This window comes from Camellia sinensis, chromosome 13 (assembly GCF_055761805.1).
Source record: "Camellia sinensis isolate YWXY chromosome 13, ASM5576180v1, whole genome shotgun sequence".
Lineage (NCBI taxonomy): Eukaryota > Viridiplantae > Streptophyta > Magnoliopsida > Ericales > Theaceae > Camellia > Camellia sinensis.
In genome coordinates, this window is record NC_138973.1 from 109,541,627 (window position 1) to 109,568,821 (window position 27,195).

The 27,195-nt window shown below is 37.4% G+C and overlaps 2 protein-coding genes across 2 annotated transcripts; one reads left to right on the forward strand and one right to left on the reverse strand.

Annotated features, from left to right (window-relative positions):
• The first annotated feature begins 17,139 nt into the window (after window positions 1-17,139).
• Window positions 17,140-23,193, forward strand: LOC114263704 (karrikin insensitive 2 receptor IA). The gene is made up of 2 exons (XM_028204294.2): window positions 17,140-17,734; window positions 22,398-23,193. Exons 1-2 carry the CDS (start codon window positions 17,352-17,354, stop codon window positions 22,831-22,833), a joined length of 819 nt encoding a protein of 272 aa, XP_028060095.2. The 5' UTR covers window positions 17,140-17,351; the 3' UTR covers window positions 22,834-23,193.
• A 2,547-nt stretch (window positions 23,194-25,740) lies between these two features.
• Window positions 25,741-26,540, reverse strand: LOC114263712 (uncharacterized). The gene is made up of 2 exons (XM_028204307.2): window positions 26,448-26,540; window positions 25,741-26,310 (listed from the first exon to the last, which is right to left on the reverse strand). Exons 1-2 carry the CDS (start codon window positions 26,538-26,540, stop codon window positions 25,741-25,743), a joined length of 663 nt encoding a protein of 220 aa, XP_028060108.2.
• Between the last annotated feature and the right edge of the window lie 655 nt (window positions 26,541-27,195).

Below are 27,195 nucleotides of genomic sequence, written 5' to 3' on the forward strand. Positions count from 1 at the left end.
TTGGCCTGAAAAACGCAGGGGCAACATTCCAACGGATGGTCACGAAGATGTTTGAACCATTGTTAGGAAGAACAATGGAAGCTTACATCGACGACATGGTGGTCAAAAGCAAGGATGAGAATGACCATCTTAAAAACCTAGGCGAGATGTTTGAGATCCTGAAGAAGCACAAGCTGCGCCTCAATGCGTCTAAGTGTGCATTCGGAGTAGGATCTGGCAAATTCCTGGGCTTCCTACTGACCAACCGAGGTATAGAGGCAGACCCCTCCCAGATCAAGGCAATCCAGGATTTGGAGAGACCAAACTCAGTAAAAGAAGTGCAGCATCTCACCAGCATGGCGGTTGCACTCAACCGGTTCATAAGCAGGTCGTCAGATAGACTACGACCATTTTTTCATGCCTTAAAGGCCAAGTTTGAGTGGGACGAAGAATGCGACCAAGCTTTGGAAAGCTTGAAGGAGTATATGTCTTCCCCACCACTACTTGTTACCCCAGTATCTGGTGAAGAACTCTTCTTGTACCTGGCAGTCTCTCAGCACGCAGTTAGCGTAGTGTTGGTTCGTGCAGAAGGAATCTAACACTTGCCCATCTATTATGTCAGCAAGACACTACTGGGAGCCGAAACAAGGTATTTGCCACTGGAAAAAATGGCATTAGCCTTGATGATGGCCTCTAGGAAATTGGCAGACTACTTTCACGCCCACACCATAGTCGTCCTCACAGCTTTCCTACTAAAAGCTTTGTTTGAAAGGGCGAACTTTTCTGGGCGAATTTTAAAGTGGGCAGTAGAGTTGGGACAATTCGACATCAAATTCCAACCCAGGACCGCAATAAAAGCCCAATCTTTGGCAGACTTCGTCGCAGAGTTTACTCCTGGAAGTCATCATATCTGCCCAGTCGACCTAACTGACACCACCGAATTAGGGATAGAAGTTGACGCCGAAATAGCGCAACCCCTAGTAGAAGGTACTCAGTCAGACTACAAGGCAGACCAGACTATAGACTACAAGGAAGAAACAAACCAAGGCTCACCAACAGTACAATCAGATGGCGAGGGGCAGACAGCGAGCATGGACCTTGAAGAAAACACCATTTTTGACCCCACGACATCATCTGACCCCTCCACTTGCTGGAAGTTGTTCGTTGGAGAGATGTGGAAGCTCTTTGTGGATGGAGCATCCAACCGGCATGGCGCAGGGCTCGGCATAGTCCTCATCTCACCAGACGGCCTGGTTATAGAGCAAGCAATCAACCTTGGCTTCCCAGCATCAAACAACGAAGTGGAGTATGAAGCGCTTCTCGCAGGACTCAAATCAGCATACTACATGAAGGCCACCGAACTAATGGTCTACAGCGACTCACAGCTGGTGGTAAATCAAATTTTTGGCGACTATGAAGCAAAGGATGATAGGATGGCCAAGTACCAAGAGTTGGTCAGAACAGAGATCAAGAAATTTGAAGTGGTAAGGATAGAGCAAATCGGCAGGGAGGAAAACAACAGAGCAGACGAACTAGCAGGTTTCGCCTCTATGGCAGATACCTCCATACCTCATCCACTACTGATCGACTACCTACCTAGACCAAGCATAGAAGACCCCGAAGTAGAAGAGGTATATTGCACAGAACTAGGCCCCTCTTGGATGGACCCCATCATCCTATTCTTAAAAGACGGCATCCTACCAGAAGAGAAAAAAGAAGCCAACAGAATAAGAGCAAAATCGTAGCGATTTTGGCTCTCCCCATCCTTGGCATTATACAAGAAGTCATTCTCAGGACCCTACCTAAAGTGTGTACATCCCAGCAAAGTGGAAGCATTCTTATACGAGATACACGAAGGGGTATGCGGAAGCCATCAAGGTGGAAGATCGCTAGCTTACAGGGCCATTTCACAACGTTACTGGTGGCCATACATGCAGGCAGACTCAGAGAAATATGTAAAGAAGTGTGAGAAATGCCAAAAATTCGCACACCAAATTCATCAACCAGCAAGAGAACTCCTACCATTGACCAGCCCATGGCCTTTCGCAATGTGGGGCTTGGACATAGTAGGACCGCTTCCAACAGCACCCGGCAACAGGAAGTTCTTTATCGCAGCAACAAACTACTTCACAAAGTGGGTGGAAGCAAAAGCATTGGCATCAATCAAAGAAAAAGATGTAAAGAAGTTCGTTTGGCAGAATATCATCACTCGATTTGGCATACCAAAAGCCCTAATCTCAGACAATGGCACTCAGTTCGACGGCAGAATCTTCAGAAACTTTTGTGAAGAATACAAGATAGAGTTCTACAATTCTACACCGGCATATCCTCAAGCGAATGGCCAAGCAGAAGGATCAAATAAAGTCGTCTTGGATGGACTTAAGAAAAGACTAGAGAAGGCAAAAGGCAAGTGGGCGGACGAACTTCCTCATGTTTTATTGGCTTACCGCACCACACCTCGACGATCAACAGGAGAAACACCATTCTCCTTAGCTTATGGAATAGAAGCAGTAATCCCACTGGAAGTTGGCCTCCCCACAATTCGAAGCGAAAATTTTGATCTAGACTTAAATGAAGAAGCTATAACATTAGAACTTGACCTTGTGGAAGAAAGAAGAGAAAGGGCACTGGTTCACATTGCTTCATACCAACGAGAATTAATTAGAAAATACAACAAAAAGGTGCATCCAAGACAATTTAAGATCGGCGATTGGGTACTGCGCAAAGTAATGGGAAACACCTTGGTACCAGGAGATGGCAAGTTAGGGCCAAACTGGGAAGGTCCTTACAAAGTGGTTGGGTTAGCAGGCAAAGGGGCATACCACCTAGAAGACAAGGACGACAAAGCAATCCCTAGGCCATGGAACACGGCCAATCTCAAGTTGTTTTATTTTTAGTTTTTTTTTCTTTCAACCATGTAATTTCTTCTTTTTTTTCTCAATAAGACAACCAATTCGTTTTCAGCATGAGTTGTTCTTTGTAAAAATTAGTTTTAGTAAAGATAGGAATATTGCAAACCTTTTGTTCTAAGTTAGCTGGAAAAAACTAACTTAGAGGTTGGCTGGAATAAACCAACACCCTTCCTAAGCCCAGGATAAGAATCCAGGCTACAGGACGTTTGGTCGGAATAACCAAACAATGTTCTAAGTTAGCTGGAAAAAACTAACTTAGAGGTTGGCTGGAATAAACCAACCCTTAGTACTCTTCAGCCGAAGTATGGGGATGGCCGAAGAGTGGTTGGCTGGATTAAACCAACTCTTTGTACTCTTCAGCCGAAGTTTGGGTATGGCTGAAGAGTGGTTGGCTGGATTAAACCAACTCTTTGTACTCTTCAGCCAAAGTATGGGTATGGCTGAAGAGTGGTTGGCTGGATTAAACCAACTCTTTGTACTCTTCAGCCGAAGTATGGGTATGGCTGAAGAGTGGTCGGCTGGATTAAACCAACTCTTTGTACTCTTCAGCCGAAGTATGGGTATGGTTGAAGAGTGGTTGGCTGGATTAAACCAACTCTTTGTACTCTTCAGCCGAGGTGACTTATGTCGGCCAAAGAGTGGTTGGCTGAATTAAACCAACTCGGAGTACTCCTCAGCCGAAGTAATTATGTCGGCTAAGGAGTGGTTGGCTGGTAATCATAGTTAGTTTAATCATTTAAAACCGGAATGGCAGTTGGAACAATAGAAGACATTACAAGTGCAAGCACACATCAAAACCGGAATAAGAGTCGAACAAAATTTTCATTCATTAAAAAGCAAGTACAGAGGGGCATAGCCCGGTAACAAAGAAAAGGTAACAAAAAAGAGAAAAAATCAAGAAAAAAGATCTTTAATTTCGGCGTCAAAGGCAGCATCAGCATCAACATGAAGACCGGTTTCAGGCGGAAGGACGTTTTCAGTCGCAAGAGTGGTTTCGGTCGGAACCACGGTTTCACCTGGTTGTTCAATAGTTAGATCTTCCACCATGGGCTCCGACCGAACTGCCTGATCTACATGCACAACCGGAGTATCCTCAGGGGCAGAGTCTTCATCAGAGTTTGAGCCCTCAAGAAACTGCTGTTGCTTGGCATTTGCATATTCCATAAGGGAGTTCGGTATAAAGTAGGCTGGAGGGTTGAAAACCTCGGTCTGTGGATCATGACCGAGCTTCTCAACGGCTCCCCTCCAGCCGCACTTAAAGAACAGATCCTTGGCGGCCTCACACTGTTTGACATATATATCCTCTGCCTTCTTGTAGCCTTTCTTTTCGGCCTCTTTTGCGTCCTCCTTCGCCTGGGATATTTCGGTATCTTTCTTCCTTTCCAGCTTCACCAGCTCGCGTAGGTACTTGTCTTTCAGAGCAATGGCAGCCTTCTGCTTTTCGGCTTCGGCCGAACTAACCAGTCCGGCCAGTCTGCCGTCCTCACCCCGTAGTTCGGCCATTTGCTTTCTGGCCTCTTCCAGCTCGGCCGCTTTTGTTTCAGCTTCTGCCGCGGCTTGCCTTGTTATTTTCCTAAGTTCCAACACTTTCTTATGAGTGATTTGGTTTTTCTGAATGGCCTGACAGAATAAGGATTTTGGTTTAGCCGAAGTAAAAGTTGAAAAAAGAAAGTAGACAGAAAGACGACAGAAATTACTTACCAGAATCATGGATTTGGTCGAAGACCGGATGGCCTTTAGTTCGGTGTTCAGTTGTTTTTGGTGGTGCTCCATGTTTTTGGGGAGGCACACACTCTTGGCCAGGTTGAAGGCCAACAGATGGTCTTTTTCAGCAACAATCGAGTCCGAGACTTGGATGTCCCGGTTGTTGAAAGTAAGTTTTGGTGCCCAGCTGTCGATAGTTCGGTCAGAAGGCTCCGGTTGGGGGCTTGGTGGTAAGCTCGGTGGAAGAGCAGGTTCTTCTTCATCAACCAAAATTTGTTCGGTTTCGGCAGTTCGGGCACGCTTGGTTCGGCGGGAAGAGGACGGCTGTTGAGAAGGGAGGGCCACAACAGCAGGCTGCGATTGGCTGGATGGCGTTACTTCGGGCCTGGTTGTCTCGGTTAAAAGCGCCCTAACTCTGTTCTTTTTTGCCATCTCTTCTTCAGCTGTAAGTGGGACTAGTCTAATCTCGGGCAAGGATGAATCCGGTTCTAGGGCGTCTTCAAGAAGAAAGTCAGTTACTCTGGCTTTTCGGCGACCACTGTATTGATAGGTCGGCTCGAATTTCAGCAATTTAGCCCAACTACGTTCAGGATATCGTAGTGCGGCTCGCAAAGTTACAAGATTTGGATAGCTGTATAAGGAATGAAGGTGAGCAGAATCTGCGAAAAGAGACAACTGTTAGTTCGGTTGATAGACTAGCAAAACCGAAATAAAAAAATGCAAGGAAGAAGACCGAAGTTAAATTACCGGGCTCTTTTTTTTTCCAATTTATAGGTCGGCCAGGAATTTGGGCTTGAAAATCCTCAAAGTTCCCAGAGACCCAGAAAAAGTCGTCATCATTTACGTCTTTGTCCGGTGTATATTTTATTATCTTTTCTCGGCGGCGACGTATTCTAAGATAATAAACCCACCCATCTTCTTTTGAGCCGATAGAATATTGATGGAAGATCTCGACCAAGCCTAGGTTTAGTCCGGCTTGGCGGTTCGGTTCGGCTATTCCCATAATTATGCGATATGAGTTGGTGGATAGTTGGGTTGGGCATAATCTAGTCTGCCTAAGAAACTCGCAAATCAATGGTTGAACTGGAAACCGTAGTCCGGTTTCTATAATGGATAAAAGGGTGAAAGGGACGAAGCCTTCATTGTCCCAGGGAATAACGTCTTTTTCGGCCAAGATCAGATGGACATCATCAGGTATTTGGTAGTCTTTCCTAAATTCGGCTAGACCGCCCGGAGTATTTACTAGGTGCCTATACTTCCCCATTTAAGGTATAAATTATGAATAAGTTATATCGGTGCGATAGTTGTGCTCAGTAGTTCGGTTGAGCGCACGGAGTGACTGGGCAACCTAAGTCTGCAAAGTAGAAAACAAAGGGGTTAAGCACAGATCATTGGACCATGCTACAAATTAAAAGCATGGTAAAAGAGCCCTACTTCGGCTTTATAGACAGGTTCTATCTCGGTTCAGCAAAAATGATTGGAAGCTCGGTTTGAGCAAAGTTCTTATTGATCAAATCTTGGAAGGCATCTCGGCATATTGGCTTTGGAAACAATTTTGTTAGATCGGTTCATCGTCTAGGGGCAGCTTTCTGAGTTCGGTCTAAAAAACCAAGAAAGCTGGTTCAGCCCCGAAGGCCTAAATCGGTTGAACTAGGAGTTTTGTTATTTCGGTTGAGCCTCTAGGGGCAGCTTTCTGAGTTTGGTTTAGAAACTAGGAAAGCTGGCTTAGCCCCGAAGGCTTAGCTCGGTTTAAGACCGAGGTTCCTTAATCAATAAAGTCAAACCTCGTTCGGTGGGCTTATCTCGGCTAGAGTTGTTCAAGAGTTGATAACCTACTGGAACTACTGATTTCTGGAGTTCTAGTTCGGTTATTGTCCAAAGTGATCTACCTATGTAGGACAAACAGTGTCCTAGTTCGGTTGCTACATGATTTTGGATCTAAGACTAGTTTTCTACAGAATAATCCATACACATGCGTTCTACTGTTAAAGTTCTTTTCATGAAAGAACAGAAGCGAAGCAGAAATGAAAGAACATGTTTTGCAAAAATACAGTAAACAAGATGCATAGGGCAAATACGAAAGCAAAAACATGAAAGGAAAGTAGATTTGCTTACCAGATTGAAGAAAAGGGGACTGGAGATGAAAACTGTAGCAGCAAAAGAAGAACACGAACTCAGGATTAGAAGAACAGAAGCACGAAGAAAGGAAGGGGTAAAATGTGTAGGTGAATGATTCAAGGCTGGAGGAGTTGTTTTGAGAAAAAGGAGAGAGAAAAAGCGGGAAACTGTTCAAAATTTTCGCAGTACGAGGGCGGCGTGACAGCTGCTCACAGCCTATCAGAGCCTGCCACGTGTCGTTGGAAAGTGAAGCGTTACAGTCACAGTGATTGAAGAGATGTTTTGACCGAACGAGTAGAGCCGGAGTAAAGTAAGCTCGGCTGGAGAGACTAAAGGGGTTTTTTAGTCCGGCTGGAAAGGCTTGAAAACGTTAGCTCGGCTGGTCACCAGGTAATCCCAATCATGCTGCGCAGATAGAATTAAGGGGCAATTGAGAGGGTAATTTTTGGTGAAAAATTGGGCCGAGCTATGAGATGGACTTTGTGGCCCAAAGTACGAAGAATTGGGTAAAAAAGGGCCGAGAAGTTACTCCGGCCAAGAAAGATAAAGTTATTCCGGTCAAAAGAGATGAAGTTACTTCGGCTTAGGAATTGTAAAGCTACTTCGGTCTGGAAGCAACTTGAAGTTAGACCGGTCTTGGAGTTATACCGGTCTTGGAGTTATACCGGTCAAGAATCGTTGGATCGGTCCAAACATACTATGGGTTGAACAGGAGAGAACCGAGGTAAGGAGGAGTAAAGGGAGAACCGTACTAAGTATAGTTCGGCCTACCCTATGTCTCAGCATAGCCAGTTTCACTTCGGTCAAATGGTAGTTCGGCCGTGGTAGAAACCATCCCACTTGGTTTAAGCAGTTGGGGGGGGGTGTAAAAAGATAAGCATTATCCTTTAGGAGTGTTAATCCTAGGAGGACTCTGCATGGAGAAATAAAAGTCCTACTAGGATTGTGCCACTCGAAACCTATAAAGCATCACCTTGGAGGAGGTAACAGAACACAACACACAATTTTGCTTCCTGAATACATTAAGCTTTGTCTATTTGTCAAGTTTTCTGACTTAGTCATCGGAGAGGTTTCCGGCACACACCCGCCGGCTAGCTTACGTTTGTATTTTCAGGTGACAAAGCGACGTCGTATGGAGGAGCGCAGACTTAGTCAACAGGATTATACGAGGAGAATTATTTCTTCCCCGTACATTGCACAATTGCAATTGTCACTTAGAGATGAGATTTAAAAATTAATTGAGATAGTTGAGAGTTGAAAGAGAAATTTTTCTATGAGAAATGAAATGGGAGAGAGGTGGTATTTATAGAAGTTGGGAGAAAGGAGGGGTTAATTTATATAATTAAAAAAAAAAAAATTGTGGCCGTTGGTAGGAAACAGTCATTTGACCGTTTGAATAAATTTTTTTTTTTTCAATTTTTTTTTATTGTTGGTTGGACATTGCGCACTTGTGCAGCACATGGAGCCTTTGGAGGTGGGCCAGCAGGGTGAGGAAAAAAAAATTGGGTCGGGGTGGGCTGCGCCACGGGTCAGGCGGGCTGTGAAACAAATGGGCTAGGCCAAGGCCAAGGGTCCTCGGGTTGGACTTGGGATTGAGCCTGACTAGGCTTGGCCCACCCGGCCTGCGGCGGGCTTCGACGGCCCACGAGTCGACAGACCAATTTTACACCCCTACATATCATAGGTATTACACTAGTATAATATAAGTAAAAACGTTGTGGCCTCTTTGAGATTGGAAATCTCACTCTAATTTTCTCAATTTTTCTTAATTTTATAATTTTTAAAATACACGTGATTTCTTACAATTGGTCCAAAATCTAATTTAGTTAAATTAAAATAATATTTAAATTCTCCGAATGAATTCCATTAAATTGAATTACAATCACTTATTACCAATAATAGAATCAATAATTATGGAAATGACAAAGTCTTAATTCAAAAGGCTTTCCATTACCTTCAATCCAAACTTGTTTTTCCAAATTATATATTTTTTAAAATTTTAAATTATCGTATGTCATAAAGATTTCTTCTTTAAATTATGTTATTGTCTGTACAATTTAATGCTTTATTTATAGAAATATCCAATAGTGTAATAGCTTAAATTATGGTAACAATCAATAGAAATCATGTATTGTTTTTTAGATTGGCATTTTGAGTAACTTTTATTTATTTATTTATTTTGTTTTTAGTGATTTTTTTTTCCTTCAAAAAATTTAAGACTTTTAAAATCTGCTCGACCAGATGAACTAGAAAAATAAAAAAATAAATAAAAATATTTGAAAAAAAGTATTATAAAAAATATTTAATTTTTTTATTTTATTTTGGCTTTTTTTCAAATCTATATATATATATATATATTACAGCAAAGTGACCTTTCAATAATAAATGCTAAGCAATTTTCAAGATATCATCTTGAAATTCTTAATTTTTGTTATTTTAAAAAAATCCTATTGACTAACACATCATATTAATTACATAAAATTAATTATTATGTTGTTGTACCTTTTCCATTCTTTCCTAAAACAAAAATATTACTATGATGTTTTTTTTATTTTTTATTTTTTTTTATAGATTTTTTCAAATCTATCTATCTATCTATATATATTATAGCAAAGTGATATTTTAATGACAAACACTAAAGAATCTCCAAGATTTCATCCTAAAATTTTTAATTTTTGTTATTTTTAAAAATCCTATTGACTAACACATCATATTAATTACATAAAATTAATTATTATGTTGTTATACCTTTATCATTCTTTTCTAAAACAAAAATATTATTATAATTATGCCATCTTGCCAGCAAATAATAATTATTTTATAATAAGAAAAATTTCAATTTTCTCTTTTTTCTCTCTCTCCAACCTACTATCAAATTTCAAGTTCATGCAACTCATTATTTTTAATCTCTTTTTCGAAGGCTATTAAAGGTTAGCTTATGTTTAATATTTTACGTTGCATATGTGTGCATTCTTCAAATAATATTTTACTCTGTCTTACCTTTTTTTCTTTTTCTTTTTTTTTTTATTTTTTTTTACTTCCAACCAAATTTTGTATTTTATTGTTTTTCATATTTCTTACATCAAAGAAGTTTCAAACTTAATTGGAATGGATTAACATGATTTACAATTTTTTGTGGATATTTATTTTTATTTAGTTGTCTTTTAGACAGCTAAATAGTTTTTAAATGTAAAACAATATTATTAAATCAGTTATAGATTATATACGAAATGGAAAATGTCAATATTATATTATTAAGCATTTTTTTAGAAACTTTTTAGTTCATGTGCATAACTTTGGTGCTAAAATTTAATTTTTGTTTTTTTTAAAATATTTATAAAAAAATATTTGCTAAGTTAGCATATTAATTATTAAAAAAAAATGAATATTTTCTACCACCCTTTTCCAAAACAAAATTGTTACCATAATTATACCATCTTTTCTTGCAACTAACAATTATCCCATAAAAAAAAAATAATTTAAAAAAAAACAATTGTCTTCTTACTATCTGTCCCACCCATTCTCTTTCTTACCCAAAATTCGAAAATAAATATACAGCCACCATAACGTAGAACCTTAAAAAGAGATTTTACAAAAGAACATATTTTAATACAATCATATTTTATTTTTTGATTTTTCAATACTATTTTATTTTTCTACGTAGTTACAAGTGAATGGATTAATGAAAAATAATATTTTATCTAAGAGACTCTAAGTGCTTTAAAATATTAATCTAAATCTTTTAAATTTTTTTTATTCTTTAAAATTTTATTTATATTTAAGATACATCTCATTCTAAATTTTAAAATCTTTAAATAAAATTTTCAAAATAAAATTTTAGTTATCAAATTTGAAATTTTGAAAAATCAAAAATTTTGTTGAGATTCACGAAAAAATGTCGAAGGATAAAAAATAATTGATGATTTGTTGTAGATTGGATGAATTGACATAAGACAAACTAAGCTACTATTACAAAACTCTAAAGACAAATTATTGATATTTTACCTTAAAGTAATTTTTGTATTTATCTTATACTTTGCTTTGTATATTTATCAAATATGTTATAATACATGTTTTTGTTATTTAATATTTAAGTTGGACCATTAATAATAAGACAACCAAAAAAAATTGAAATAGTTGTGATGAAGATAGCTAAGCCTCCGTTTGGGAAGTTGGTTGATTTTTTAGTTTTTTGGCTATTTTAGCCTGGGGCTAAAAGGCCTGATTCAGGAAGGACTTTTTAGTTTTTTGGCTTTTTTTGACTTTTTTTGTGAGAGAGGAGTATAATGATTACGGGTTGGATATGATGTTTTATTTTTTGTGGCTAAAATAACCTATTTTATTTTTTATGGCTATTTTAGCCCTTAACCCACCAAAACCAACTTCCCAAACTATGCCTAAGGGTTGGTTTGGGAAGTGGGTTGGCTTTTTGACTTTTTTAGCTATTTTAGCCTGGGTTAAAAAGCTTGATTTGGGAAGAATTTTTTGACTTTTTTTGTGAGAGAAGAGTGTAATGATTATGGGTTGGATGTGATATTTTGTTTGTTGTGGCTAAAATATCCTATTTTGTCTTTTATGACTAAAATAGTCAAAAAAGCCCAAAATCTATCTTCCCAAACAGAGCCGAAGTTTATTTAGTTTATTATGTAAAACCGTGCATATTATGCAAGTACATAAATAAATATAAATTATTAGTGTTGTCGTGGTGTTTTTTTTTAAACCAAAAAAAAAAAAAAAAATTGTGGTGGTGTTGTGGTGGTGTTTGATAACATAATTTAGCACATAAAATTGAATATATTAAATGAAAATTAATTAAAGGGAGCTTTTTTGATAAATCCACTTTCTAAGAGCTTTATTCCATCCAACCCATATTCTTTTTTACTATTCCATTAGGTCTTATTTGAGATAAGAAAACTAAAATACCCTTTTCATCTACTTATGTTCCATTTAGTTCACATTATTTTCTTATGTTTCAATAAGTCCTATGGGCGACATAATTACCAAAATACCCCTAATGTGAATATTCATACCGTTAATGTGAATGTTCATATCGTCAATGTATAGGGGCCCGGCCCATGTCGATCCTCGTAGGTGCTCGGAAAAATTCGAGTCGGGCCGGGGTGGGCCTGGCCCATTGACAATGTGAATATTCACATTGACATGTTAACATTCACATTGATAAGAGTATAAAATTGGCCCGCGGCCCATGGGCGGCCAAAAGCCCGCCTACGGTCCGGGGCGGGCCCTGTCCGGCCCGTTGACAATGTGAATATTCATATTGTTAACATTCACATTGATAAGAGTGTAAAATTAGCCCGCGTCTCGTGGCTGTCCGAAACCCGTCCATGGCCCGTCGGCTGCCCGGGGCGGGCCCGTCGGCTGCTCGGGGCGGGCCCGGCCCGGCCTGTTGACAATGTGAATATTCACATTGACATGTTAACATTCATATTGATAAGAGTATAAAATTGACCAGCGGCCTAGGGCGGGCCCAACTTGGCCCGTTGGCAATGTGAATATTCACATTGATATGTTAACATTCACATTAATAGGAGTGTAAAATTAGCCCCGAGAAATTAGCCCGTGTCTCGTGGCTGCCCGGAACCTGCCCACGGCCCATGGGCGGCCCAGGGTGGGCCTGGCCATTTTTTTTTAATTTTTTCTACCAAAATTTTATTATTTTCCACAAAAAAAGACACTAGGCCTCCGCGCGGGCCGGGCCTCGGACCGAGCCTTGAATAGGCCTTAACCGGGCCGATGGGTCAGGCCGGGCTTCAAAGTGATAGTCCAGGCCCTAGCATAGGATCTCGGACTAGGCTTGAGCTTGGGCCCAAACGAGCCTTTCCCGGGCCAGCCCACGGGCAAAAAAATTAGGCCCAGGCCCTAGCCCTGGCACAAGGGTATTCGGGCTTTGGACGGGCCGATGGATCGAGCCTCGGGTCGGGCCGGTGGGCCTGGGCCTAGACTCGAACTTAGGTCGGGCTTCGGCTGGCCTGGCCATTTTTTTTTAATTCTTTTTAAATTTTTCTACCAAAATTTTATTATTTTCCACAAAAAAATACATTGCGCCTCGAGCGGGCTGGGCCTCGGACCGAGTCTTGAATGGGCCTTAAGTGGGCCGATGGGCCGTGCCGGCCTTCAAAGTGATGACCTAGGCCCTAACCTAAGGTCTCGGACATGCTCGGGCCCGAACCGAAATGAGTCTGCCCCGGGCCGTGGGCGGGCTTCGGGCTGCCCACGGGCCATGGGCCAATTCTACATTCCTATCAATGTGTATTTTAACATGTCAATGTGAATTTTCACATTGTCAATGGGCCGGGCCTACCCCGGGCCGCGGGCAAGCTTCGGGCCGCGGGCAAATTTTACACTTCTATCAATATTAATGTTAACATGTTAATGTGAATATTCACATTGTCACGGGTCGGGCCAAGCCCGCCTCGGGCTGCGATCGGGCTTTAGGCCGCCCACGGGTTGCGGGCCAATTTTACACTCTTATCAATGTGAATGTTAACATGTCAATGTGAATATTCACATTGTTAACGGGCCAAGTCGGGCCCGCCCTGGGCCGCTGGCCAATTTTATACTCTTATCAATGTGAATGTTAACATGTTAATGTGAATATTCACATTGTCAACAGGCCGGGTCGGGCCGGGCCCGCCTCGGGCAGCCCATGGGCCGTGAGCGGGTTTCGGGCAGCCACGAGGCGCGGGCTAATTTTACACTCCTACCAATGTGAATGCTAACCTGTCAATGTGGATATTCACATTGTCAACGGGCTGGGTCGTGCCCGCGCTGGGCCGCTGGCCAATTTTACACTCCCATCAATGTGAATGTTAACATGTCAATGTGAATATTCACATTGTCAATGGGCAGGGTTGGGCCCGCCCTGGGCCGCTGGCCAATTTTATACTCCTATCAATGCGAATGTTAACATGTCAATGTGAATATTCACATTGTCAACGGGTCGGGTCGAGCCCACCCTAGGCCACTGGCCAATTTTATACTCTTATCAATGTGAATGTTAACATGTCAATGTGAATATTCACATTGTCAATAGGTCGGGTTGGGCCCGCCCCGAGCCGCCCATGGGCCGTGGGCGGGTTTCGGGCAGCCACGAGGCGCGGGCTAATTTTACACTCCTATTTATGTGAATGTTAACATTTCAATGTGAATATTCACATTGTCAACGGGCCGGGCTGGGCTCGCCCTGGGCGGCGGACGGGCTTTTGGCTGTCCATGGGCCGCTGACCAATTTTATACTCTTATCAATGTGAATGTTAACATGTCAATGTGAATATTCACATTGTTAATGGGCTGGACCGGGCCCGCCTCGGGCCACCTATGGGCCGCGGGCGGGTTTCGCGCCGCCACAGGACGCGGGCCAATTTTACACTCCTATTAATTTGAATGCTAACATGTCAATGTGAATATTCACATTATCAACGGGCCGGGCCCGCCCTTACTCGCGGGCGGGTTTCGAGCCGCCTACGAGCCAATTTTACATTCCTACCAATGTGAATTTTAAAATATGAATGTTCACATCATAAAATTGCTAACCGTTCAAAAAATATTTATAAGGGTATCTAAATTAAATATAAGGGCATAAGTGTCCAAGAAAATAGTGTAAATCAAGAAAAAAGACTTTATGGAATAAAACTATACATATATGGGACTAAATGGGTTAAAAAATTCTTTCATGGATTTCTTGGGTTAAAACACTTTTAAATGGGATTTATCAATAATTTGCCCTTAATTAAACCTGTTTGATAATTATAATTAATATGGCATAAAAATTTAAATACCTCTTAAAATATAGGATTAAAATTAAGAAAAATTTAAGTGATATGAAACTTGTTTAATTTTTACTAAATTTATAAATATTAAATATAAGTATTGATACACTATTATAAACTTACCACCACCATCACTACTATCACACTACAACATATAATGGTTTTAGAGACAAATGTTTTGGTTTCTAAAAGTGAAAATTTTATTGTAAAAAACATTTAAGGACCAATTTCTATTGTCACGAGGATAGCCGCTAAAAGATCGTTCCGAAAAGTCAAAAATAAGACTTTTAGCGACAAAATTTTGAAAATGTCACTAATAAATAGACTTTTAGGGACAAAATACTTTAGTCTCAAAATGGTTTATTTTTTAAGACAAAAAATTTGGTCCCAAAAAGATAATAATTCATCACTAATGTTCAATTTTCATTGCTAAAAATATAATAACGACACTTTTCATAACAAAAATATTTGGTGCCAAAAAATTAATTTTGTCCCTAAATTTTGGTCTGCAAAATCTTAATTTTTGTAGTGTCTCTATTTTCATTACCATTGTCATTATTACCATAAACACCTTTATGATTTCTTTATGGCCACCACACTACAACCAAAGCATCACTAATAAATTTATTTTGTTTTATTTTTTAATTAAGATTTTTATGTTTTATTTTATTTTACTAAATACAATACATAATGAATCAAATACTTAAAGGATAAATATGTCGTTTTATAACTTAATCTCATAAGATTTCAATCCCACCATTTCTATCATACCTTCCTTAGAACACAATAATTCGACATATATGAGATTCATAAACCAATGAGACTCTTAGGTGTCGTTTGGAAGTGAGTTGACTTTTTGACTTTTTTTTTGCTATTTTAGCCTGGGCTAAAAATCTTGGTTTGGGAAGAACTTTTTGACTTTTTGTCTTTTTTGTGAGAGAAGAGTGTAATGATTATGGGTTAGATGTGATATTTTATTTTTTGTGACTAAAATAGTCTATTTTATCTTTTGTGACTAAATAGCAAAAAAAATCCCAAATAGACTCCGTAATTCTCAATCAAACAATAGACTCCGTAATGCATTGGATATAAAATCCATTCCCCTTATAATCCTTCCAAACAAACACCCCTTACTCTATAGTATAAACTTGGCCCCCATCCTTAGCTGACCTGAGATTTGTATGCTCCTAAAACATAAAAGGTGTGTTTGGTAACGTTTACGTTTTCAGTTTATATTTACAAAAATTTTATAAACTGGTTTTTGTTTATTTTTAGAAAAATATAAACTACAAACGCGTTTGGTAATTGACAAAATGTTTAAAAAATTTTAAAAATATTAAAAAGAGTGAGAAATGGTAAGTGGTGGCGGAAGACGGTGGTGGAAAGTGGTGACGGTGGGTAGGTGACGGTGGCGGGTGGTGGGTGGTGGCAGTGGCGGTAGCGGGTAGTGGGTGGTGGTGGCAGGCGGGTGGCGGGTGGTGGTGGGTGGTTGACGGGTGGGTGGCGGGTGGTGGGTGATGGATGGCGGGTGGTAGTGGGTGGCGGGTGGTGGTGGTGGGTGGGTGGGTGACGGTGGTGGGTGGTGGGTGGTAGCGAGTGGGTGGTGGTGGCGGTGGTGGCGTTAGCGGCGGATGGCGGGTGGTAGTGGGTAGTGGCGGGTGGGTGGGTGAGTGGGTGACGGTGGCGGGTGATGGGTGGTAGCGAGTGAGTGGTGGTAGCAGGTGGGTGACGGATGGTAGGTGGTGGCGGGTAGGTGGCGGGTGGGTGGGTGACGGTGGTGGGTGGTAGGTGGTAGCGAGTGGCTGGTGGTGGCAGGTGGGTGCAGGTGGTGGGTGGGTGGGTGACGGTGGCGGGTGGGTGGCTGGGTGACGGTGGCGGGTGGTAGGTGGTAGCGAGTGGGTGGTGGGTGGTGGTGGCAGGCGGGTGGCGGTGGCAGGTGGGTGGCGGGTGGTGGTGGGTGATGGTGGTGGTGGTGGTGGTTGGTGGTGGTGGCGGTGGTGGTAGGTGGTGGTGCCGGGTGGGTGACAGGTGGCTGGTGGTGACAGGTGGTGAATTTCGGTGGCAGGTGGGTGGTGAGTGGTGGTGGCAAGTAAGTGGCGGGTGGTGGTGGCGGGCGGTGAATGGTAGTGGCAGGTGGTGGGTGGTGGCGGGTGGATGACAGGTGGGTGGTGGTGGTGGTGGTGGCGGCGAGGGGTGGGTGATGGTGACGAGTGAGTGGCAGGTGGGTGGTAGCTGGTGGGCGGTGGCTAGTTGTAGCAGGTGGGTGGTGGTGGTGGAAGATGGTGGTGGAAAATGGTAACGGGTGGCGGCTAATGTTGAGTGATAAAAAAAAAATAAATTAAAAACTCAAAATAGAAACACATTTTTTGTATTTTTATTTTTTGACCAAATTTACAAACTGAAACTACTGATTTATAAATCAAAAATTTTACCAAACAAGTTTTTATTTAATTTTTTAAAAATTTTATAAATATAAATAAAAAATTAAAAACGTAAGTTACCACACGACACCAAAATGATTGTGGTCCTTAAATATACTTTTCTTAATAATTTTTGTAGTATTGTTCGCGAATGACAGATAAGATTGCTTAGGACAAAACACAATTTTATTGAGAGAATCTAGTCCCTTGGTGCCTATATTAAACAAAACACAATTATACTTACCCTTGGTGCCTATATAACAGAGGCCAAACAAACAAAAAAAACCACACCAAACATACCCTCCGTCTTGTGTCTCTCTCTCTCTCTCTCTCTCTCTCTCTCTCTCTCTCTCTCTCTCTCTCTCATCACTCCCTCTCTCTATCTTTTGCTTCCTTCACCACATCTTCTTCCACAACAGCTTCCAAACATGGTGATGGTTGAAACTGGTCTCTCAAAATCCATGAATGCTAGAACCATCGGCTCAGGCGATGAGACCGTGGTTCTGGCACATGGATACGGAGGAGACCAGTCTATGTGGGACAAAATTGTCCCATACTTAGCCCGGCAATACCGAGTTGTGGTCTTCGACTGGAGCTTCTCTGGGGCTGTGAATGATCCAAACCTCTTTGATCCTGTCAAATACTCTACTTTTGATGCTTTTTCTGATGACTTGATCTCTCTCTTGGAGGAGATGAATTTGAAATCATCAGTTTTTGTTGGCCACTCCATGTCTGGTATGATTGGATGTATTGCTTCCATTAAGAGGCCAGAGCTCTTCAAGAGGCTCATACTTGTTGCAGCTTCACCCAGGTATATATATACACACACACATGACACATGTGCATATGCATATATTTGATAGGAAAAGTTCTTTGTTTTCATAATCCCATCATTTTCTTGTTCAGTTCTTCTACTTTTTACGGAAATCAATCACATAATCAGATGACTGTGTCCGATTTCATAATTAATTTATATGATGTTAGGTATTTTATTTTACTTTTATTTATTTGGAGATGTTGTCTATCTATATAAACTCAAAGGGGATTGTTGAGTGAGAAACTGAGCCGTGATAATAAAAAGTAAATTATGAGCTTAAAATTTCGTTGGGCAATATTATTTTTCAGTCTAAAAGTTAAAAGTCATTAAAAAAATAAAAAAAATTATAATTTATTTTAAAAAATTAAAGATTTTTTTTTTATTTTTTGTACATCTTTTCGTACAAAATTAAAAAATTATTTCAAATATATTAATTTTTTTTATATCATATTTTAATTAAAAAAATTAAAAAATTACTTTAAAAAAAATTGTTGTAAAATGAGGCATAAATATCATAAAAGGCATGACTTTTTGGATCCATCTCAACGTCGGCATCTAAGTAATTATTCCATACGTATAGACTGGTGAACTGCATGTATCCGAGATTAATTGAGGCCAAATCTCAAGTACTCTTGGGGGTGTTTGTTTGGGGATTAGAGCGTGGGATACAACTCTATATCTATTACATATGATAGTCTGAAATTTAGTTTAAAAAATATAAGTTGAATTAATATTTTAATCGGATTATCAACCTTTTATTTGTGAGATTATTGTGTCTTATAGGGTTTGGGATAAAAATGATGGAATAACTCTTTCTTCGGATTGAAAGGTTAAAATGACATTTTTAGCTCTCATTTTTTACCCTCAATTTTTATTTATATTATTTTTAATTATACTTAGTAAAGTAAAATAAAATTTAAAAATCTCAACTAAAAATTTATTAATTAACAGTCTAATGGATTATAATCTTCCTTTAAAAGTTCATTTTATTTAATTAAAAATAAAATTAAAAGTTCAATTTATTTAAAAGTTTAAATTAAAATAAAATTAAAAAATCTCAACTAAAAATTAAAATAAATTTATATAATTTTTTGTTGATATGCAATTTATTTAATTTTTTAAAAGTTTTAGTAAAAAAATTAAATAAAATAAGATACACATCGGATTCAATAGAATAGTTAAATCTAAACATCTAATCTAATGACTAAACAAACATAGGATTTAATAGAATAGTCCGATCTAGACATCTAATCCCATAACTAAACAAACATAAAATACAAATCCAGTCCAATCAAATAGTCCGGAAACAATGTATCCTAGGACCAACAGTTCGATGGATTATAATCTCCCCTTATTCAGTCCGTTTAAACAAACACACGCTACAATATATATATATATATATATATTTGGGGACTTACATATAGGTTCTAATAGGTGGATTTATTATCCGATAGGTCCTGTGAAAATTAATGATATTTTTCAGTAAACATTATTAAAAAATGTCACTAATTGTTAATTTTTAGCGACGGTTTGAAAAAAATTTCACAAAAAATGTCACTAATTATAAATTTTAATGACAATTTTAAAAAATCATTACAAAAAAGTCACTAATTTTTAACTTTTAGCTACAGTTTGAAAAATTCATTACAAAAAAATATTATTAATTGTAAATTTTAATGACAATTTATAAAAACTGTGACAAAAAAAATCTCTAATTGTCAATTTTTAACGACATATGTAAAAAATCATCACAAAAAATTATTTTTAGCGACATTTTTACTATGACTTATTTTTAATAAAACTTGATATGAACCAAGTCAAACTATTAGAACATATTGCTAATTTACCTATATATATATATATTTATGTATGTGTGTTCATAGTTGGATAATTGCATGTGTTATATGTTGGCTTTTTGGACCATCTTTCCCCATGTCCTTCTCTTTCTTTTTTATTGTTTATTTATTTTGCTGAGTAATATTCCCTGATTGTACTTCAAAATCTTTGTTATTTGTTTTCAGAAGAATAATAATCAGTGTGTATAGTTTAAGTCTTTTACATTAAATTTTTTAAAAATTTAGTTTTTTGATTTTTGTATTTTTTTATTTTTAGTGAATATTTTTAAAATTTTAAACATTTTTTTAAAATTTTTTTAGATACACCTTACTTAGATGTATCTAAAAAGTAAAAAATTTGTAAAAACATATTTTAAAAAATTAATAAATATATAAAAATAAAAAAAATGTACTAAATTATCGTATTTTTTTTTTGTATTTTTGGTATTTAGTGAAGTTTTAAAAGGTTTTTTTTACAATTTTTTTTTACTTTTTAGGTATATTTATGTTATGTATGTCTAAAAAGTAAAAAAAAATTAGTTAAAATATTAAAAAAATTTAATAAAAAAAATACAAAAAATAATAAAATATAATTTTCTGAAAAGTATTTTTTAAAAAACCTAACCAAATCTAGCGTTCAGTTCCCTAAAATGATTTTAGACAAAATGTAATGGTGATTAGTTTTTAGTCTCATTGTTAGATTGATGGATAATAATTCTATTTGCAATAGAATTTTTTTTTTACATAATCAAATATGAGAATAAATATGAAATAAAACAACTCTTTTCAACAAATCAAATATTATGATTCATATCACTGAAGGAATGTATTTATTTGGGTGTGTTCCTATCAGGCACATAATCAGGATTTCATTATCGGAGGGACCAAAAGAAAATAATTTTTTTCACTATATACACAAAATATACATGTATGTATAATATGATATATATAAATTATATATACATAAAAAAAATTTAAATACTATAGAAACAATTTCTAATAAGATGATGGAGTTTTTTTGGTGTAAAATAGAAAGAAAATTCAAGATGGAAGAAGAATGACATTTTTTTTTTTTTATGCTGGGGGGCTATTTTATGTATGAAATGATATATACATATTTTCAAAATTCAATGGCAAACAACAATTTTCAGAGAAACAGGGAGGCCATGGCCCCCCATAGTCTTTTCCTAATTTCGTCCCTGGTGCCTATGGACCGAGTTTACAATGTACCTCATTTATTATATGGTCTATAAATCAAGCATATGAAAGATGAAAAAAGATGGGATGGCATATCAGTACTGCTTCCTTTTTATACCATTGTAATTTTATCACCGAAATGCATCACAATTTCATTTAGAGACATTTGACATTTGAAATACCTTAAGCATTTCAAGCGTAAGGTATTTCAAATGTCAAATGTAGAAAATTTGGAGTTGCCCGTAGGACTTAAATCTCCAACACGATGAAGTTACGCTTGAACCCCAACCTTTGGAAGAAGAAGTTCTCAATTTCATTTAGCAAAATGTTCATAAACAGAATTTTTATTAGAAATTTTTATTTATTTATTATGGTTAAACACAAAATAATAGATCCTATATTTATTAATGTGGGTTTTATTATCTTGTACTAGTGATAAGAGATGAATAATAATAATAATAATAATAATAATAATAATAATAATAATAATAATAATCTAAAGTAATTGTAACACGTAAAGTAAATATTAGGTATAAAAGTGAAACCATGGAATTATATGATTGGGATTAATGAAAAACAAATGATGTCCATTAACTGATCCCATTTGCCTTTTTCAACTATAGCTTTTTTCTATTGATTTTTTTCTGATTGTATTCATTGTGCTTATGTTTTACATCAATAAATTTTCGTTTCTTGATAAATAAAAATAAAAAAACACCTCACCCCATTTGTAATTTTTTTTTATTTGATTATACCACATAAAATTATGCCACTATTATACTTAGGCCTTGTTTGAAAAATAGAGTTTTTAGTTAAATTTTTTAAAAAGTCATTATAAATTATCAAATTATTCTTTTTATGTTTTTCACATTTCTTTATACAAAGTCAAAAAAATTAATAAAAAAACCTAATTTCCAAACTAACCCTTAATATTTATCCCACAATTCATGATTTTTTTTGATTAAAAAATTTGTTAGTTTGACTTCAAATCCCATGAACGGTTAATTTTTTCCCAAGACATTGCTAATTTGATGTACTACAAGTCAATTGTCTTGTATTGTATTGTCAATTTAGCTGAGTCTTTTCACGTGTAAAGTTCTGTTTTGTTCTAGATTGCCATCCTTTGAAGATTTAACCCATTAATATCTCAAAAAATTGAGTTGACTGGATCAAAATCTATAGTAGGTAATAATTACAACTTTATGTACCAAGTTTTCTTCATTTGTAGTGTTACTATATTTTTTATGTTAATTCTTGTACATACTGAACTTGAAAAATATTGGTAAGTGTGAGTAGTTGGGCAAATTTAGACATTTGTTTATCACAAAATGTTGATGTGTCATAATTATTTCTTTTAATAACATTTTGTTTATTATTTTTTGTGATATGCTTTTATATTTGTTAAATATGAATAACATTCATGTGATAACCTTATATCTAGCAAGTGTGTTAGTATCATTTGCGTCGTAAACAAAATATGATAATAAAGTCATCTGATATCATTATTGCTCCACACATAGATTTGTTAGCAATAAATTAATTTTACAGGGTGGGCCTATTATAATTGCACATAGATTATAAAAAATGGTATATTTGTAATTTTTTTTATTTTTGTTCACATATAGGTACATAAATTTGGAAGATTATGAAGGGGGATTTGAAAGCTCAGATGTTGAGCAACTCTTGTCAAGCATTGAATCCAACTTCCACCAATGGGCTTCAAGCTTTGCTTCTCGTGTTGTTGATCCAAATGACCCTACCACTGTTGATAAGTTCAAAAACTCACTGCAAAGAATGAGCCCTGAAGCTGCACTCTCCACAGCCAAACTCATCTTCCACAGTGACCAAAGAGACATGCTTGAAAAGGTTACGATCCCATGCACCATCATCCAGACCACCCATGATCTTGCCGTCCCCATCTCCATCGGATACTTCATGCAGAAGAAGATCAAGGCCAAATCAACGGTGGAGATCATCGACACAAATGGCCATTTTCCTCAGCTAACTGCACATCTTCAATTCCTGGAGGTGATGGGTGGAGTTCTTGGTTTTGAGCTTTGATTTCGATTAAGTAGAGAAGAGGGTGTTTTTAGCTTTCTCCTAAATAAAAGCCAATTTGGTCAAAGTCTTTGTATGCATAATTCCTGACCTATTGGGATGGTGATGGGAAATGGGTGTTGTGTGGGATGGTTTTGTGGTTGTTATAGGTTTGAGTTGTAGTCTTCTACTTAATATTTAGATGTAAAAATACTCTCGCCACTACAGGTTTGAAGATGGTTGAATGAACACAGTTATATATATATATATCTCTATGTGTGGGGAGAGACTGTTTTCAGAATTTGAATATGTATCCCAAACTGCAATTGCGCAACTTTTCCATAGTTAATATCTAGATGTAACAAAGCTATTTTGGATTGTAAATATGGGACTTTGTGGATTGAAATTACTAGTTTTGGGATGAATGATTGGATGCTTAGTGTTCATTGGATTGGATTATAGAAGTTCATCTGCTGTTCGCCTATACCTGGGTGTTTGTTTGTTTGTTTTTGGGTATGTATATCAGTAATATTAGACATTAATAACTGATACACAAAAAAATAAATATTAAGAAAAATTGTGTGATTCAAATTTAACTCTTGTATAATAGAGTCCACACTGATTAGAATAAATTTATATCACATGTTACTTTTCTTGGTATTTTTCAATATCTAAATTTTTGTTCCCTTTACTATATGCCTAGTGAAAAGGCCCCAAATTTAAAAAAAAAAAAAAGAAAGAAAAAAGAAAAAAAGAAAAAAGGGGGGTTTCAAATTTAACTCCTTTTTTTTTATTTCCTTTTTTTCATTTCTTTCTCATCAGATTTAAAATTCAAACACAATCCAAATATGTAACTAGAAAAAATTATTCAATAAAAAGCCAAAAAAATTAATGTGTAATATAGATTTAAACTTGGTATTATGGTATTGTGTGAAGCACGGATGAAATTGATCCATTAATTTCAATTCCTAAACACTTCTTTAAAATATATATATATATATATATATTGGGATAAAAAAGATACATTTTGTAGCCTTATGTTGTACTCTATATTGGGCCAACATATATTTTGTAGCCAAGCCCAGTCTACTGAGCCTTTGCCTGTTCCCAGCAATTACTTATTGTTAGGGGACTCAATTTGAATCCGAAATATATTTCAGTACGAATCAATTTAAATTTATAAATTTTAATTTTTAATATATCTTAATATGAATTTACTAATAAGGACGACACATATTAAATTTTAAAATAATTTTTTTCTTCTCCTAGTATACCCTAATCAATTATTCATATTCAAATCTATCTTCTTCTCCGAGCTATTAGAGTTATTTCTTCTTCTTCATTCTCCCTTCAAAACTTCAATCCACCCTACCCAAACTTACCATCATCATCAACATCATTGTTTTTTTTTTTTTTTATTATTTTGAAACTCTAAACCCTAGAAGAAAGTTTGAACAAAATCAAAGCGAAATGAAGATGAAACACATGTCAAAATTGCACGCGGCCATGATATTTTGTGTGTGACAGTATTTCCTACTGAAATATGTTGCGACATTTGGCCCCGTAACCCGTGCACTAACATGTGTTCCATCTATGGCTCCGATATAGTCTTGCCAACAACCCAATTGTATTGTTACTCCTAGGGGTATATGTAATGGTTATTTTTATTACATCACGTCCAATAAAATGTAATAAAAAGAAGGCAAATATACATAACTGAAGTGAGGTTTTAAAATAATACCTTAACGGTAAGTATTTCCGTTTAGACCACACGTATGGATGTATATGATGCTGACTATATGTGGGCCTGCAATGTACAACAGTGAACTCCTTCATCGCCGTTAATACATTATGCACGTACCAGGACACAGTCTCCCCCCGAATGTTGGAATCGTTCTTGGATTACCTGATTTTGAAACCCTCTCAACACATGGATAAACATTGCAATGCTTTCTTCAACAGCTAAGCCATGTGGACGTTGATCTACTTGTAACCCAAAATCAGTTACTAATGTGTGGCATAAAGCCGTAAAAACTTCTTTCGGCATACACACATTTTCCTCAAAACGACCCACAAGGCCCGCATGTAGTTCGGTTATCCATGCATGCTCGGTCAAAATTGAAATGCGACATGGCGTTTTAGACATGTGCTTTTCGTACCACTCTAGCACATACCGGCATGCTTGTTAAAATGTCTAGTTGTTTTGTTGTTGCAACCGTATGGCCATTTGGTTAAGTATTTCCGTTAAATCCTGATTGTCACTTCCATCCTCGGGATTCATCACGTTGACTGAGCAAAAGCTACAACAGAGGGATGGTTTCAATCAGTTTACACGTGACGCAATGGCTTAAAGGTAAAAACATGTGCCAATTACAGGTTACAACATGTTTGGAAATATTTATGATGCGTAACCATCCTGGTGAGCATGGCTAATAGTAAGGTACAATTGCATGTGAAATGATATCAAATAAACAAACAGTAAACCTGGTGATAATTGGCAATACACAAACCAATAAAACATCAAGTGCATTACTGACACAACCAATAGCAGCTGGACAATAACATCACTCTAAACAAAGACATAAATAAACAAGCAAGACACGGCACCCCGCCGTTGCACATCTAATTACCATTAAAGAAAACAAACACAACCATCCTGTTCCATAAGAAAAAAACACACAACCATCCTATGTAATCGTACCCAAACATACGCAAACATGCAAATATTTCTTGAAAAAATCCAACAAAATGTAAAAACAAAGTAAAAAAGGAAAAAGCACGCATAACCATCCTGTTTATTACAAGTCCAACATTAATGTAAGTAAATGTTTTTTAAGCAAGCGAAGGGAAAGCATCTTCAGCATGGCACCGTTATCAAACCTGCCGAGCCCTAAATAGGTTCGCAAACGGCGACACCGCACTTAACTGCAGCTACTTCTGTGTGAGCCATCCAACAATGTGGTCATCATTAGGCTGGCACATCATCACCTCCCGGTAATCTGCGTTATCCATCAATGTCGATGCATAATGGAATAGTGGGGTATCGAGAAGGGAAGGAATGTTCCTAAGCCTTTGCATGTACTCTGAAATTGTGTATAGTGATTTGTTGCCTGTTAGGTGCCTCACTGTAACTTGCTGGTTCTGGGTACGAACCACATTTGTAAGATTGTTCATACTTTCCGCTATAACTAACGCTTCACTAGTTGCCTTCTGCGAATTTTCACAAATTATTGACGGAGTTCGTTTCCTTTTTAGTTCAGGTTGAACTGGTTCGAGTGAAGAATCTGAATCCACGTCCTCTGTTTGTGCAAGTATTCGATCAACAAATGGCTGGGCACCGATATTGTCCATATAATCGGATGATACATTGGCAGCTTCAACAACTTTCTCTCCTGGGGTCCAATGGTGCTTACCCGTAGCTGATGCCCCTGTAAAGACCGTCTCCATCAGCTCGCGATTTTCCAAAGTTTTTTTCCTGAACCTTGCACAAGCCTTATTTGTCTGCAAAATTGGACATTGATAAAAAAGAATACATTACAAGCAATAGGTGAATTTCGTAGTAACAACAAAAATGGAAAATTTAAATGACGAAGGGCAAATATGAAACAAAAAACATACGGAAATTACATTGTACTTACCGATTCCATCTTGTCCCACCACTCATCAGACGCCTGAAACATACCAGTGTTGATGTCAAAGCCAATCCCTGATACACCTTTGCTGGAATCCATCAAGTATTCCAATCTTTTTTCTGACTCATGTATTTATTTTTCAATTGTTTCAGGCCATGTTTCCTTCCAGTTTTTTTCTCAAATTTCCTTGCCAATGACTTGTACCCAGCCTGGCTTAGGACTAGGAATGGTCAATTTCCTTTTGTAATCTCATCGGCTATCAACTGTAGGAAAATTCAGATTGACTCACTGTTCCAGTAGGCCTTGTGGTTTAACTGCATGTGTGTCTCTGCTGGAATCCATAAACTTTCTCCAAGCATTCCAATCTTTTTTCTGACTCATGTATATATTTTTCAATTGTTTTAGGCCATGTTTCCTTCCAATTTTTTTCTCAAATTTCCTTGCCAACGACTTGTACCCTGCCTAGCTTAGGACTAGGAATGGTCGATTTCCTTTTGTAATCTCATCGGCTATCAACTGCAGGAAAATTCAGATTGACTCACTGTTCTAGGACTCCTTGTGGTTTAACTGCATGTGTGTCTCTTTCACACTGCTTGACTTCTCTGGAGCAATGCCTTTGTTTTTCGATTGGGTACGAGGAGAAGTTCGTGTGGAAGCCATTTGTACTAACCACGCAGGTAAGTGTAGCTCGACTTTTTCGCGCCCACTCTTTCGAAAGTTTGAGATAAGCTCTATAGTTCGAACTCCCGCGATT